Consider the following 17,814-nt stretch of genomic DNA (forward strand, 5'->3'; position numbering starts at 1 on the left):
ATCTAACACTCTGCATATTACCTATGTTATCTATCTTCCCCACTACCATGTAAATAACCTAAGAGTAGGAATTTTGCTCATTTTCTTCACTGCCATATCCCCAGTGTGTTTGGTATCTTCTTTTAATTTCAAAAACACAAATATAACCTTAATATTTGTATATTCAGAGCAATTTTACACAGTTCTTGGCTTTAATCCTCACAATGATGCTACAGGTTTTAGATTCTCATTTCCGTTTTATTTCGAAATTGAGAATAAGGTGGGTTTAATAATATGTCCAAGAACAGATACAAAATAAACAGCACAATCAAGACTTCAACACGTGACCTCCAGGGCTCTTTTCATTCTATCAGAACTAAAGCTCCACAGCTGAAGTTTAGCATCATAAAGCACGTATCAAGAACACGATTCTGGGATTGAAGCTATTTAATATGATGTCCATCCAATAAACCCAGTGCAAAGAAATATGTGAGATTCAGACCTCAGGACGTTCTCAGCGCCTTGATGTGCCCTAAACTCTGCTCTGTAAAGCTTACCACGTGTGAACAATGGAGTCACCCCTTCCTCCAATGGAGGCTGGGAGGATGAGCATGGCTATCCCACTGACACATATTTATACAATGTAGAGCCTGTTATAGAGAATATAGTCAATAATATTGTAATAATGTTGTATGGCAACAGATGCTAACCACACTTGTGGAGAGCACTGCATAATGTACAGAATTGCCGAATCCCTATGTTGTATACCTAGTACACCTGCAAGTTAATGTAACATTGTATGACAGCTATACTTCAATTTAAAAGCAGAACATTAGAAATTTTTTAAATGATGAAAAAAATTAGAGTTTGTTAAAGACTATGGGAGAAACACAATGCTCACCAGCTGACTCATTCTGTTAAATTGTAAAATTTTTTTTAGTCAGCTGATCCTTTGTCTATGCTATATGATAACCACCCCAACTTTAGAATCTCATAAAATTATGCAAACAACATAAAAACTAGGGCACTGAAAGAAAATACACCAAATGTATCCACATATACCCCAACAAATGAAGGAAGGACTTCCAGTTAAATGATTACTGTCTTAAAGTAGGTTTCAAACAAAAATGGAATTTTAACATCACTCACCTCAAGTATTTTATCTCCTGTTTTAAGAGCATTTGTTTTTCCTGCTGGACTGTCTTCTAAAACTTGTTTGATAAATATACCTTTAAGTTCCTCTCCATTCTTCAGGCGTTTTATGACAGTTTGTCCACCAACAATACTAATACCAAGAGACACATTGGGTTCCCTAAATATCTCAACACTGTAAAAAGAAAATAAATTCACTTACGAGCAAGTTAATATAATTTGTTGGACTGTCACTATAAGTGTTCGATTTGGACCATATTCTTGTGACTCATATTTTATATGAATATATTTTTACAATTTTCGAAATTGTACCTAGTTCCAAAATCATAGGACATTATCAATCATTCATGGCACACGTGAAAGCTTGAATTTGGAAAAAGATTTCTAAAACAATAAATACACCCTCTTAATATTCAGAGATTTTCGTTGGCCTTAATGTTCCCATCTCCTACCACAACATATTTTCTATAATTAGTTCTTTAATTCTACATTCCTAATATCAGCAAAGAATGGATGAAGGAAATAACAAATGGGTGGGGGGGGGGCGAATCAAGAAAGTCGCATATTATCATTTTGGCAAAAAGCACAGACTTTCACAATAAAATAAATTTGCCACTAAAAGGCTTCTTGCCCAAGCTGCCTTTTCCCGTCAGCAGGTTTAACCTGTGCTTCTTTAAGTAGGGGACAGATTTTGCTCTTAAAGCTGGCAGGCTCTCTTTTCTTCCTACCTCCACATCACTTTTTAAAATAGAGTATGGAATAAAACTTGCCCTTCAAATGGTTATGAATATTACTCAGACTGCAGATGTGGCCAGGGATTAACTGAAATTAAAAAGTAGTTCAGAAAACAGCACCCAAGAGTCTTTAAGACAAAACACAGAAGTGCAAGAAGAAAACAGACCATGTGGGTGGGTACTGTGGGATTAATAATGCATGCAGAATAGAGCAGCTAATGGAAGACTTTTATATTCTGTTCGCTCAAACAAGGCACACACTTGGACGAACACAAAAGGAGGACAGAGATAAATGAATACATGCTAGAAGCCTCAACTACTGTTGCTGTTATTAAAAAAAAAAAAAGGGAAGAAATTTTACTGCATTCGAGGCAGTGATGCAATAATAAAGTATACCTAGTCCAGTAGTTACTATCATACAGGGACATTTGTAAATTGCTTTTTCTGAAAAACTATGATAAAACTTTCCATTTAATGTTGACTATAGTCATTTTGCCTGGCTAAAAATCCCTAGATAAGACAAAACTAAAATTTAGGCCAGCCTACATGTGGATGATGGCAATTTCTTAATCAGTACATGTCACATGACACTATGAAATTTAAGAGCAACTAACTGATTGTGTCCTCCTGAGAAAGCCAATAATGTCATCAACATACATTCTTGGTGGACCCCAGTGGCTGAAGTTTGGAGTTTCTTCTCCTTCACCTTCTTCTCTCTCAGGTAACTCACTGAGGGGAGAGAAAGGAAAAAACATGGTGATTAACATAACATATTAAAAAAAAAAAAAAAAAGAAAAAACACACAACTTGTAAAACAGTGTTATATTAAAGGCTCCTAGAAAGTTTCAAAATTAAACAATCTATATGTAGTTAAATAGTTAATTTTTAAGCTTTTAAAATATTTATATCAATAAAATACGTACATCAACCAGAACATTGCTTTAATGTTCAACTCAATAAGTATCCATCTGTCACCAAAAAATCATAGAACTATTATAACCACTTTTATTGGTGACACTCTAGATGCAATTTTCTAAAAATCTGTGTTTGATTTGTACAATTTCACATTTGTTTTTCTATCAACATATAAAATATTAGGAAATATATTCCTTCAAACTTGGTACTGATGGACCAGCAAAGAGAACACTCCAGCATAAACCAACATCAATAGCTGAAATGGCTAAACAGTTGGTAAGCACAATCCCTCTTTCTACATCTGTCACCCTGACCCTAAATAATTCCCTTGTCATTTGTATCCCATGAATGTTTTGTGTCATTATCCATCGCTCTGCAGTTTGCAGAGATTTACTTACGTTAGATCTAATTTGATCCTCCCACCTACCACCACACTTTCACCCATCAAGTTATGTTAGTATGGAAATAACAACATAAAATGCTGAATTACAGAATACTTACATAGGTAAAGCCATTGAATAGGGTAGACACATTACAAGGAGTCCTAAGCCCCAGTCTAACCTGCACCATGAAATGGGTGTGTGACTCTGGACCACCAAATGAGATAATAGGTCTGACGGTGTAAGTTGTATTACTCTACACAAAAATGTAGGCACTACCTCTTCCATTTCATGTTCACAAAAACCCTGTGAAGTAGCACTGCAGGTCATACTATTATATTTTCCACATGAGGACTGAGGCTCACAGAAGCCTCCTGCATAATCTCTTTGCAGTATCCAAATCTATGCTGCAGCACTCAATGTTTCAATGCTGCATTTTTCTCTGAACTCTCAAGTTAAGTCCCATAAAAAGTAACAAAACTCCACCTATTTGCTGCTTCTACAGACAGACTTTCTAGGATATAATGGTTTAAGGCTGAGTGAGAAAGAGAAAACTGAAAGGATCTAGACAATCCAAAAATCAGTTAAGAAGCTGCGATCATGGGGTTCCCGGATGGCTCAGTCAGTTGAGCGTCTGCCTTCGGCTCAGGTCATGATCTCAGTCAGGGTTCTGGGATGGAGCCCTGCATGTGGTTTCCTGCTCAGCAGGGAGTCTGCTTCTCCCTCTCTCTCTGTCCCTCGTTCTCTCTCTTGTAAATAAATAAAATCTTAAAAAAAAAAAAAAAAGGAACTGGGATCATCAGGGGCCATTAACATCTCACGCACTACCAGATGGCTTTCTTGCCTCAGACAGTGTATTTTTTATTATTAAAAGCATCACAATATTCAAGGAAAAAGAGCTTGGCAGATACTTGCCAATTATTTATCTAATGTCCTCTCCCTCCTTCCTTACCAACATAAACTCTCGTTTATTCCAGGTGGCACTATGCCCAGCTTTAAAGAAATACATTTTCTGGACTTCCTTTCAGCTAATGGTAACTGGGTGTTGTGTTCTGAAATGAAAGTAAAAGACCCTAGAGATTTCCAGAAAAAAACCATTTTGGGGGGTTTTTTCTGCCAGAGAGAATCATCTGGCAGGAGCCTTTTTCTAGGACCTTCCCTTTCTTCTTGCCTAGAAGGCAGAGATGACATTGGTGGTGAAGAACCCATTTTAAAATCATGAAGAAACAATGACTAAACCAATACATTAAGAATAGCAGAGCAGAAAGAAGAAGGTTTTTAAGACCCTGACAGATTGGGGCCCCCGGGTGGCTCAGTTGGTTAAGCGACTGCCTTCGGCTCAGGTCATGATCCTGGAGTCCCGGGATCGAGTCCCACATCAGGCTTCCTGCTCAGCAGGGAGTCTGCTTCTCCCTCCGACCCTCTTTCCCTCCGTGCTTTCTATCTCTCATTCTCTCTCTCTCTCTCCCTCTCTCTCTCTCAAATAAATAAATAAAATCTTAAAAAAAAAAAAAAAGACCCTGACAGATCACCTTCTTCAGGGGTTTTTACATAAAAAAATTAAGGCCCTGTTTGGGGGTGTTTGTTTATAAGCAGTTGAATGCAATCCCTAAATGATACCCATGATTCTACCAACTTAAGTCTTTATTTTATCACATCACATTGTTCTTTGCACATGTGCATATGTTTGTTGGATAGTTGTGACAGCAGAAACTTCCATATTTTGATTACGCTATGTAATAGTAAGGATTAAATGATATATAACTGGCATTTAACTGAGGCTTAACATTCATTCCCTTTACAATTTTTCATTTGAATTTGTATCAAAATTTTCCCCGTGTATTATAATCATCATTTTCTTATTTAATAGCATCTTAATAGCCCATGCTATTGATGTAATTTATTTACTATCCCAAATATGATACACTGAGATTATATCCTGGAATATGGACATTACTGCAAGGAATATCTTCATGCTCTGCTGTATTTTATTTTTTTATTTTTATTGTTTAGATGTATTTATTTTTTTATTTTAGAGAGAGAGCACATGCGAGCTGGCGGAGGGGGAGAGGGGGAGAGAGAATCCTCAAGTAGACTCCACACTGAGCTTGGAGCCCGATGCAGGGCTCAGTCATACGACCCTGAGATCATGTCGTGAACCAAAATCAAGAGGCAGCGGCTTAACTGACTGAGCCACCCAGGCACCCCACTCTGTTGTATTTTAGAATTCCCCTTTAAATATAAATTGAAGATTACAATTAAAAATCCATAAAGCAAACCAACATTGAAACCTTCCTCCTCTCCATTTTCTACTTTCCTGTATCCCAAATCATAATAGGTTTGATAAGAAGCAGCAGCACTGAGCTTCTAGAACCCTTAAATTTCTCAAGTGACAGAGGTGATAGGATCATCTTTTGTTATTTATAACAAACCCTTTTCAACCATACCTGAGTTTATTATGCTAGTAAGGGGACTTCTGGTGAGGCCCCAGATAGTTTCAGGACTGGGTCTGGTTGCCACAACAACCATATGATTAGTTAGAACTTTCAGTCTCACCCTCCTCTGGGAAGAGGAGAGGGGCTAGAGATGGAGTTCCATCACCAATGGCCAATGATGTAACCAATCATGCTCACATAATGGAACTTCCAGACTGGCACATACATCAAGGTATTGACGTACTGGTGTGTGTGGGGGGTTAGGAACGCACCCAGGAAATGCATGGAAGCTCTGTATGCATCCTCCATACCTCCCCTCCATACCTTGCCCTATGCATCTCTTCCATTTGGCTATTTCTCAGTTGTATCCTTTACAATAAACCAGTAAGTGTAAGTAAAGCACTTTCCTAAGTTCTGTGAGCCATCCTAGCAAATCAAAGGTTTTGATCATCAAACCTGAGAAAGGGATCATGGGAACTCCCAATTTGTAGCTGGTTGGTCCGAAGTACAGCTAGCAACATGGGACTTGTGACGGGCATCTGAAGTCAGGACAGTCTTGTGGGACTAAGCCCTTAGACTGTGCAATCAGCACTAACTCTGAGCAGCTAGTGTCAGAAGTGAACTGAATTTTAAGACACCAGTTAGTGTCCAGAGAATCAGTAGTTGGGCAGAGGGGAAAACTCACATATTTGGTGTCAGAAGGGTTGTGAGCAAAAACAGCTCGTAAGAGGCATTAAGAAAAAAAAAAACCCACACAGGTATTTTTACTATGGTACATATATGCTATTACTCAATTTTTAGAAACCTAAAATAGAATGGAAACCAAGTTTTAACATTAGTATGGACAATTAGTTTCCCCACTTAAAAAAATGAAAACCAAAAATTTCAAAAACAGCTGACTTTCACATACAACTAAGGGGGGAGAGAAAACACTGTCTAGAATATGCAAAATTTTAGTTTTGATAGTGTAACAAAAGGATTATTCTGTTGGAAGAAACTGATTTTTTCAAAGCATATTATATTTCTTTAGGAAGTTTACACATATTTTCCGCAGATAATTTCATACCTAGAGAGAGATTAAACTTGCAAATCTTAGGGGTACCTGGCTGGCTCAGTTGGGGGAGCATGTGACTCTTGATCTCAGGATTGTGAGATGGAGTTCAAGCCCCACGTTCACTTAAAAATAAAATCTTTAAAGTACAATAAACCCCCCCCCAAAAAAAACCAAAACCATCTTGCAAAAGCTTATCTAGATAGTGTGATTTATTTTGGAAATACTATCACAAGAGATGAGCAACTATACAAACTAATGTGGTCACTTTACACTGATGAATGCATATCCTTTTAACCCAAATTAAAAATTAACTGAGAAAGTAAAATATTTTTACTGCACATATTAAGATCTAAATTTACACAAACATATTTAAAACTTTAACAAGGGCTTTCTGACCTCAAATTTTATAATTTGCACTGATTAAATATGGTCAGTACCTCAATCAGTTGGAATCTCATGTTAAAATAAATGAAATTTACTTCTCACACTTTGATCCAGAGTTTTATAACCAATTTTCCCCAGAGGAATTAACCATCCAATAGAAACAGTGCTTTTTATTTTAGACCTTTATAACAAATGGACAAAGTTAACACTTTTACAGAACTGGGGGGAAAGGTAGACCACCCCATTAATGAACAAGTGGATATTAATGTAAGACTCGATGATATACAATCTCTAGGCAAATCAAAATTTCAGCATCATACAAAAATGAGAAGAATCAGACCTTTTCTTTCCAACATACCTTCTTTCATATAAAATTTCTACCTACTAAGTACTAAGCCAAAATGTGTGTCAAGTAAACTCCGTACTCTAAAATGATGCAAGCAGGACGAGTTTTGGTTGTGACTAAACTATCTTGAGATTTTTTTTCCTCTTTAAATACAGATTCTATATGGTAATTTTGCATGACACACCACAGGAAACAGGACAATAGGCACTAGTGTTTTTCACACTAGTAGGGCTACTTACACAGATGTTACACTGTGATTTTGAAGTTGCAAAGCAAATTAGTATCTGACACCAGTATATATAAAGAATTAGGCATTCCCTTACATTAAAGTTTAGAAGGACACAGACTGTGCTGAGGGAAAGAAGCCAGACACAAAAAAGTACCTACTGTAGACAACATTTACATGAGTTCTAGAATGGGAGAAATAATTTACGGTGTTAGAAGTCCTATTAGTAGTTGCCTGGGGCAGGACACTGCCCAGGAGTGAGGGACGTAATATCTTGATGAGGCTGTGACTGAATTTATCAAAATTAAACAAACTGTCCCTTAAAATTTGTGCATTTTATATAAATATGTAAAACTGTGCTTAAGAGTTTTGTTAAGAAACAAAAACTCAAGCCATAATGGGTAAGTTGCTTTCTTACATCAAATTTACTTCTCATTTGGCCTTCTGTAGAGCCTGAATTAGTAAACAAAGATCTAATTATATTTTCAAACACATTAGTGTCATGCTCTATGTACCTCTTGTCTTAATTTTTCACATTTGTCTTCGCCTGCAGAGCACACAACAGCTCCAACAGCATTATACTAGAAATCTCCCGTTTTCCTCCCAACTCAAACACTCCAGGGTAGTCTTTGCTCAAATGTACATCTTTATTCTCCCCTAATCCTCAGCCTCCTACCAATGTTCTGAATCTACACAAAATTTACCTCAAAGGTAAACCTATTAGATATCCACTATTGCCTTAGAAGGCTTTACATGCCAGGCACTGTACTGGGGCTCAAAATTTAACAATAACTCATTTAATCCTTTCCCCAAATATGACAACACCCTCTTATTTTACATGCCATGTTCATAACAAAGGATCAATACCTGAAAGCATTTATTTTCATTTGCATACTAGTATACATATAACATGATTTTTTTCAATTTTAAATACAAGTCTTTCATCTCAAGTTCATCTTCCCAGGCTTTAGGCTCTGACACCTTGTTTTCCTTACCATGAGTTGATCCTACTCATTACACACACCCACACAAAAGAACTACAATCTCCTCCAATGTTTTAATGAACTCAGCAACAAAGAACACCGCCCTAGAAACCTCTGAGCCCACAAGTCTAGCCTTGTCATCTAGCCCCACTGCCAACCTTTCATTAAGCTCTGTTCAAGGCATTTTATGAAGTCCTTTATATGCACACTTATTTAACTCAAAGAATTACCCACTTTATAAGTGAGGAAATACAGACACGACGGAAACCTTCTCAGGGTCATGTAGCTACAGATAACAGAGGAAATGTTTGGAAGGCAGCTGTGCTCACCACTATACCACCAACGCCAAAGGAAATGTTTGAACAGTACCTATGATGTATCTATATTACAGATCTGCTATTACTCTGAGAAATGTGCATGTTCCCCATTATGGGCACCCATATGTCTTTAGGCAGTAGGTGATGACATAGATGAGTCAGAAAAAGACTAAAGCCAGGTGGATTCTGAAGACAGGATCTCAAGCGGCCTTATAAGGAAAGAAGGAGAGACACCTGGGTGGCTCAGTTGGTTAAGAGTCTGCCTCCAGCTCAGGTCATGATCCCAGGGTCCTGGGATCGAGTCCCACATCGGGCTCCCTGCTCAGCAGGAAGACTGCTTCTCCCTCTGCCTGCCAGTCCCCCTGCTTGTGCTTTCTCAGAACAAAATCACTTGGATACCCTCCAGAGTTATCAGACCCTGCTTGCCCAGAGGCCCCTTCCTAGAGATCTCTACTTTCAAGGAGTATCTGACCTCTTACTACCAGTCCTCTTGATCATCTGATGCTAGAAGCCAGAGGAGCTCATGTTCCTGGTCATATGGGATTGTAATAATCAGTGTCACCCAAAAAGGAGCTCATACTCCTAATCTGGTGCCCCAGTATTTGTGACTCCTGTAGAAGGGACACCTCTACACTGCCTGATTCTTGGGGCCTGTTAGGCTTACACTCATGAGTCCCACTAAGTTGTAACCAATGGACAAAAAATTCTTCAATAGCTACCACCCCTAGAGCATAGCAAGAGGCAAACAGATCCAGGAGCTTGGTCTTTCCACACGGGAACCTATTAATCATTAGGACTGTAGCCTGAGAGGTAGGGATTCTAATTAAGCATGCATCTTGAAGCTGACTAATCCTTTCCAGAGACCTCGGAGGGCAAGTGCTTTCATCATGCTCACCCTCTGCCACACTCCAGAGTGACACTGACTCTTGGAGGGGAGCTTTCCATGAGTCTGGTGCCCAGTTTTTGCAGCTGACATCCAGGAGACACCACTTGATTGCCTGGCTCTGGTGGATGAAGGGTCTTGCATTCCTGGATCCCACAGGACTATGGCAATCAGAGGATGATTCTTGGCAGGCTACTACCACCAGGGGAATTCAAAGACAGCAGACTGAGGCACATGCCCCAGTCTTTCTGGAAAAAAAGGTCACTTGCTTATTCTGGAGCTTCAGACTGAGGGGCAATATTTTAGGTGTGGCACACATTCAGCGACCTACAGTGCTGCTCTAAAGGAACTTGGGCTGTGAACACCATCCTGGCATTCTCCTTCTGCTTTGCTCCAGTTCACTGGTATCTCCCCAAAAGGAGCTTATACAGTCTTCTGGAGTCCCAATTTCTGTGACTGCCACCCAAGGCACACCTCTAGATTGCCTGTCTGGTGGCCAGTGGGGCTTACACATGTGGCCCCTCAGGATTATATATATATATTTGCATGTTTTTAAAGCTGCTGCCTGAGGGTCTGGCTTTCAGTCAACCTGAATCTCCCCTTTTGGACACTGACAGGTATTGGCACATCCTCAACTACCAGGAGCTACTAAAATATAATAGGCTGTTTGGACAAGCACAGAGGTTTGGGAAACAACCAAGAGCTGTAGTAGGGCTGAATGAAAAGTTTCATCTACTACACAGGGCCACTCCTTTGAGACTGGGAGAGGTGGCTGTTTCATCAACCGTGTAACAACCAACACAGAAAGTCAAGCAACACGAAGAAACAGAGGAATGTTCCAAATGAAAGAACAAAAAAAAAAAAACCTCAGAAGAATAGCTTAATGAAATGGAGATAAGCAATGTACTTGATAGAGAGTCCAAAGTCATGGATATAAAGACGATCACTGAACTTGAAAAAAAGAATGGATGAAAACAGTTAAAACTTCAACAAAGAAATGGAAAATATAAGAAAATACCAAAGAGAAGTCACAAAGCTGAAGAATGCAAGAATTGAACTGAAAAATACACTAGAGGGGTTCAATAGATGACGAGATAAAACAGAAGGATCAGGCAACTCAAAGACAAAGATCTCACCCAATCAAAGAAGCAAAAGGAAAAACGAATTAAAAAAGTGAAAATAGCTTAAGGGATTTACAAGACAACATCAAACAAACTAACATTGACTTTTTATAGGCCTCCCAGAAGAAGAGAGAAAGAGAGAGAGAGAAAGAGGCGGAAATCTTATTAGGAAATAATGGCTAAAACTTCCCTAACTTGGGGAATGAAACAGCTATCCAGCTCCAGTAAACCCAGAGAATTCCAAACAAGATGAAGCCAAAGAGATTCACACCACAACACATTATAATTAAAATGCCAAAAGTTAAAGACAGGAAAGAATATTAAAAGCAGCAAGAGAAAGAAACCTTGTTACATATAAGGACCACCCCCCCTCATAAAACTACTAGCAGATATTTGAGCACAAACATTACAGGTCACAAGGGAATGGCATGATATATTCAAAGTGCTGAAAGAAAAAACTTCAAACCAAAAATATTCTATCTGGCAAAATTACGATTCAGAATTGAAGGATAAAGAATTTTCCAGACAAGCAAAAGCTAAAGGAGTTCATCAGCACTAAAATGGCCTTACAAGAAAGGTTAGAGGGACTTCTTTAAACTGAAAAGAGGGGCACCTGGGTGGCTCAGTTGGTAAGCGACTGCCTTTGGCTCAGGTCATGATCCTGGCGTCCCTGGATCGAGTCCCACATCGGGCTCCCTGCTCAGCGAGGAGCCTGCTTCTCCCTCTGACCCTCCCCCCTCTCATGTACTCTCTCTCTCTCTCTCTCTCCCTCTCTCTCTCCCTCTCATTCTCGCTCTCTCAAATGGATAAATCTTTAAAAATAAATAAATAAATAAGAAACTGAAAAGAAACTGCTAATTAGTAATGAGAACACATGTGAGAGAAGAAATCTCATTGGAAAAGTAAATATATAGTAAAGGTCATAGATTATTTAAAAAGCTAGTGTAAGGGTTAAAAGAAAAAAACAGTAAAAATAACTATGATTACAATAATTAGTTAAGGGATACAAGATAAAAAGATGTAAATATGATATCAAAAACAAAACATGGCGGGGGGGGGCAAAAATGCTGAGCTTTAGAATGGGATCAAATGTAAGGTATTATCAACTTAAAGTAGACTATTATAGATATAAGTTGTTATATCTAAGTCTCATGGTAACCACAAGTCAAAAACCAGTAGTAAATACATAAAAGTAAGAATATAAGCATACCACTGCAGTCATCAAACCAAAAAGAAAGAGAAGAACAGAGAAAAGCTCAACTACAAAAACAGAAAACAATTAGCAAAATGGCAATAAAAACATATCTGCCAATAATTACTTTAAATGTAAATGGACTAAAATCTATACTCAAAAGAAAAGAGTGGCAGAATGTATTAAAAAACAAGACCCATCTACATGCTGCTCTATAGAGACTCACTTCGGATATAAGGGCACACACTGAGTGAAAAGGGAAAGGATGGAAAAAGATATTCCATGCAAATGGGAACTAAAAGGAAGCTGGAGTAGCCATACTTATATCAGACAAAATAAACTTTAAAACCAAGAATAACAGACAAAGAAGTGTGTTATACCATGATAAAGCGATCAGTCCAGTAAGAGGATATTTGTAAAGATTTATGCCTCAACACAGAGTACTTAAATATATTAAGCAAATATTAACAGACCTAAAGGGAGAAATAGAGAGTGCAATACAATAATAGCAGGGGATTTAATTCCCCACTTACATCAATGGATGGATTATCTAGACAGAAAATCAATAAGGAAACATCAGCCTTAAATGACATGTTACAAGTGGATTTAACAGACATATACAGAATATGCCATCCAAAGGCAACAGAATACACATTCTTCAAGTGCACATGGAATATTTTCTAAGACAGATCTTAGGCCACAAAACAAGTCAATCAATTTAAGATGACTAAAATTAAACAAAGCATCTTTTCTAACTGCAATGGCATAAAACAAGAAAATAATTACAAGAAAAACACTATAAAGTTCACAAATAACGTGGAGATTACACAACATGCTACTGAACAACAGATGGGTCAAAGAACAAATCCAAAGAGAAATAAAAAAAAAAATCTTGAGATAAGCAAAAATGTAAATAAAACATACCAAACTTTATATGATGCAGCAAAAGCAGTTTTAAGTGGGAAACTCATGGCAATAAATGCCTACCTCAAGAAACAAGTCTTGAACAACTTAACTTTACATAGCAAGGAACTAGAAAAACAAATGAAGGCCAAAACTTGTAGAAGGAAGGAAATAACAAAAATTAGAGCAGAAATAAATGAAATAGAGACTAAAATGACAGTAGAGGGGCACCTGGGTGACTCAGTCAGTTAAGAGTTTGCCTTCAGCTCAGGTCATGATCCCAGGGTCCTGGGACAGAGCCCCACGTAGGGCTCTCTGCTCAGCGGGGAGCCTGCTTTTCCCCTCTCCCTCTGCCTGCCACTCCGCCGGCTTGTGCACTCTCTCTGTCAAACAAATAAATAAAATCTTAAAATAAATAAATAAACAGAGAGTAGAGAGATCAATGAAACCATAAGCTGGTTCTTTGAAATTGACAAACCTTTAACTAGACTTACCAAGAAAAAAAGAGAGAGGACTCAAATAAAATCAGAAATGAAAGAGATGTTACAATTGATGCCAAAGAAATACAAAGAATTATGAGACAACTATGAACAATTATATGCCAACAGATACATTTCTAGAATCATACAATCTTTCAAGACTGAATCAGGTAGAAAAAGAAAATCTGAACAGACTAACTACTAGCAAGGAGATTGAATCAGTAATTGAAAACCTCCCAATAAATAAAAGTCCAAAACCAGATGGCTTCACTGGTGAATTCTACCAAACATTCAAAGACAATTTAATACCAATCCTTCTCAAAATCTTCCAAAAAACAGAAGAGGTGAACTCTTCAAAACACATTTTATAAGATTAGCATTACCTTGATACCAAAACCAGACAAAAACACCACAAAAAAAGAAAATTATAGGCCAACAACCCTGATGAACAAAGATGAAAAAATCCTCAACAAAATATTAGCAAACCAAATTCAACAATACATTGAAAGGATCATACACCACAATCCAGTCAGATTGATTCCAGGGATGCAAGTATGGTTCACCATTCACAAATCAATGTGATATACTACATTAACAAAATGAAGGATAAAAATCATATGATCATCTCAATAGATGCAGAAAAAAGCATTTGAAAAATTCAACATCCAGGGCACCTGGGTGGCTGTTGTTAAGCATCTGTCTTCGGCTCAGGTCATGATCCCAGGGTCCTGGGATTGAGCCCCACATCGGGCTCCCTGCTCAGAGGGAAGCCTGCTTCTCCCTCTCCCATTCCCCCCCCCCTGCTTGTGTTCCCTCTCTCGCTGTGTCTCTGTCAAATAAATAAATAAAATCTTTAAAAAAAAAATTCAACATCAACATTCAATATATTTATAATAAAAACCCTAAACAAAGCAGGTATAAAAGGAATGTACTTCCACATAATACAAGCCCATAGCTAAGATCAGACTTAACAGTGAAAAGGTGAAAGCTTTTCCTTTAAGATCAGGAACAAGACAAGGATGTCCACTCTTAACATTTTTATTCAACATAGTACTGGAAGTCCTAGCCAGAGCAATTAAACCAGAAAAAGAAACTAATGGCATCCAAACTGGAAAAGAAGAAGTAAAACTCACTATTTGCAGATGACATGATATTTCTTATATATAGAAAACTCTAAAGACTCCATCCAAAAATTGTTAGAACAAACAAATTCAGCAGTTGTAGTACACAAAATCAACATGCAAAAATCTGTTGTGTTTCTTTACACTGATACGAAGTATCAAAAAAAGAAATTAAGAAAACAATCTCATTTACAATTCCATCAAAAAGAATACCTAAAAATAACCAAGATGAAAGACTTGCATATTGAAAACTATAAGATAGTAATGAAAGAAATTGAAGATGACACAAATAAATGGAAAGATATTCCATGCTGATGGATTAGAAAAAATATTATCGTAAAAATGTCTGTACTATCCTAATATACAGATTCAATGCAACTATCAGAATTCCAATGGTATTTTTCACAGAAACAGAACAAACAGTCCTAAAACTTCTATGAAACTACAAAGACCCAGAAGAACCAAAGCAATCTTGAGAAAGAGCAAAGCTGGAGGCGACATGCTTCCAGATTTCAAACTATATTACAAAGCTATAGTAATTAAAATAGTATGGTATTGGCCTAAAAAGAGACACATAGATCAATGGAATAGAGAGCCCAGAAATAAACCGAAACACAGATCATCAATTAATTTACAACAAAGGAGCCAAGAACATACAGTGGGGAAAGGATGGTCTCTAATAAATGGTGTAAGGAAAATTGGACAGCCACATACAAAAAAATGAAACTGGACCACTATCTTACAGCATACACAAAAATTAATTCAAAATGGATTAAAGACTTGAATGTAAGACCTGAAACCATAAAACTCCTAGAAGAAAACATAGGTGGTGAACTCCTTGGCATAGGTCTTAGTAATTATTTTTGTAATCCGACATCAACAATGAAGGCAACAAAAGCAAAAATAAACAAGTGGAACTACAAACTAAAAAGCTTCTTCTGCACAGCAAAGGAAACCATACACAAAATGAAATGGCAACCTACGGAATGGGATAAAGTAACTTCAAATCATCTATCTGATAAGGGACTAAAATCCAAAATATATAAAGAATTCATACAACTCAATACCAAAAAACAATCCAATTAAAAAATGGGCAGAAGATCTGAATAGACATTTTTTTCAAAGAAGACATACAGATGACCAACAGGTACATGAAAATATGCTTAACATCATGAATCAGCAGAGAAGTGCAAATCAGAACCATAATGAGGTGGGGCGCCTGGGTGGCTCAGTTGCTTAAGCGTCTGCCTTTGGCTCAGGTCATGATCCCAAGGTCCTGGGATCAAGCCCTGCATCAGGCTCCTTGCTCCACAGGAAGCCTGCTTCTCCCTCTTCCTCTGTCGCTCCTGCTTGTGCTCTTTGTCTAATAAATAAATAAAATCTTAAAAAAAATAAAACCATAATGAGGTATCACTTCACACTGTTAGAATGGCTATAATAAAAAAAAACAACACAGAAATAAGTGTTGGTTGGTAAAGATATGGAGAAAAGGGAACTCCTGTACACTGTTGTTGGAAAGGTAAATTGGAAAAATATGGAGGTTCCTCAAAAATTTTAAAATACAATTACTGTATGATTCAGCAATATCACTTCTAGGTATTTACCTAAAGAAAATGAAAACATTTATGTGAAAGATATATGCACCCCCATGTTCACTGCAGCATTATTTATGACAGTCAAGATACAGAAACAATCCACTGATACGGTATATATGTATGTGTACACACACACACACACACACACACACACACACACACACACTAGACTATTATACAGCCATAAAAGAATGAAATCTTGCCTTTGAGACAACATGGATGGAACTTGAGGGTATTATGGTACCTGAAATAAATCAGACAGAGAAAGACAAATACCACATTTTCTCTCTTATATGTGGAATCTAAAACAAACAACAACCAAAAAACCAAGCTCATAGATACAGAGAACACATTGGTGGTTGCAAGAGGCAGGGGGTGAAAGGCAGGAGAAATAAGTAAACTGTTTTTGTTTTGTTTTTAGTTTAAATAAATTGAATAAATATTCTGATCCACAGACACATTATCCATTGCACCACTGGCCCCCTTCAAATTGAATATTAAAAACAAAACAAAACAAAACAAGTCAGTGTCTGTGATAAAGCAGCACAGTGCTTATTATATAACTTCGCTGGGTCCTACACAAAAATTAATGCAAAGTAGAAACTCTAAAATATCATTCAGCACTTCATGATACCCTGATCTGAAAGACTGTCCTCCAAAACAATCTATGCATTACTCAGGAAAGCTTCCGAGTGGCAATAAATACTCTACTATGAACCTAACTCCATGGGGGCACATCTTGAAAGACTAAAAGAGGGGAAAAAGAGTTACAAGAACTCTTCCAGAACCTGCTGAAATTTCAATATACCCTGAATCTATGACAGCAAGTAAAAAAACCAATTTTTTTTTGTTTAACAATTCTAGAATTGTTTAACAACTCTAATGCAAGACTGATCTCAGAAGATAAAAGTTAGGTCAAAACTCTTGAATGCCTGTGCCTGCATTAGAAATCAGCTTGTCAAAGTTACTTTAAGAGAAAAAGTAATGAACGGGGTAGGAGTCAAGTGCATCTTCCCTCTCTGAAGCTGAAGAATTGAGTAAGACACAATGGATGTTCTGTTTGGTCTTCCGCATAAGAAAGGAGGGGTGGTCTTGGAAATTTGTTTAGATACTGTCCAATTCTGCAGTCACAGTTCTACACCTTTAAAGAAGCAGCCCCATTTCCGAATTCTTTGACCAGATTCAATTATTAACACCAAACTGGAGGAAAATTTAAAAAAACACAAAGATGTTTCATTTGAAAAGTAATTTGACCATATAAAAAGTCATAAGATTAGGGGTACCTACCTGGCTGGCTCAGTCGGTGGAGCAGGTGACTCTTGATTTCGGGGTTGTGAGTTCAAGGCCCACATTGGGTGTGGAGATTACTTAAAAAATTTTTTTTAATTTTTAAAAAGTCATAAAATTATATTCCTAAGCCTTCCAGTACTTCCACCTCCAGGCATCTCTCCTAAAGAAACAAACCCACTGCCTGTTTAAGACTATGTGTTTCCCTGGGAGCTGGTTACATCACTCGCACCAGGATGCAGGACCTGTCAGCACCTCCCCTCTGCACACTGGTCCAGTTCTGCTGAATAAAAAGCCACCGAATTCCTCCAAGTAGTTGAGCCGATCT

The 17,814-nt window shown here is 37.6% G+C and overlaps 1 protein-coding gene across 8 annotated transcripts in view; it reads right to left on the reverse strand.

The window, feature by feature from the left end:
* The window catches only part of PATJ (PATJ crumbs cell polarity complex component), a 349,122-nt gene that overhangs the window by 216,930 nt on the left and 114,378 nt on the right, over nt 1-17,814 (reverse strand). For all 8 annotated transcript variants that reach the window (XM_073896643.1, XM_025871744.2, XM_073896642.1 and 5 more), the window contains 2 exons: nt 2,523-2,594; nt 1,129-1,306 (listed from right to left, as the gene is read on the reverse strand). In XM_073896643.1, the coding sequence (XP_073752744.1) occupies nt 1,129-1,306; nt 2,523-2,594 (250 nt within the window). The remainder of the gene's footprint in view (nt 1-1,128; nt 1,307-2,522; nt 2,595-17,814) is intronic.

The sequence above is a fragment of the Callorhinus ursinus genome, unplaced genomic scaffold (genome assembly GCF_003265705.2).
Source record: "Callorhinus ursinus isolate GAN/ISIS: 27379988/994484 unplaced genomic scaffold, GSC_fseal_2.0 scaffold9, whole genome shotgun sequence".
In the NCBI taxonomy this organism is placed as follows: domain Eukaryota; kingdom Metazoa; phylum Chordata; class Mammalia; order Carnivora; family Otariidae; genus Callorhinus; species Callorhinus ursinus.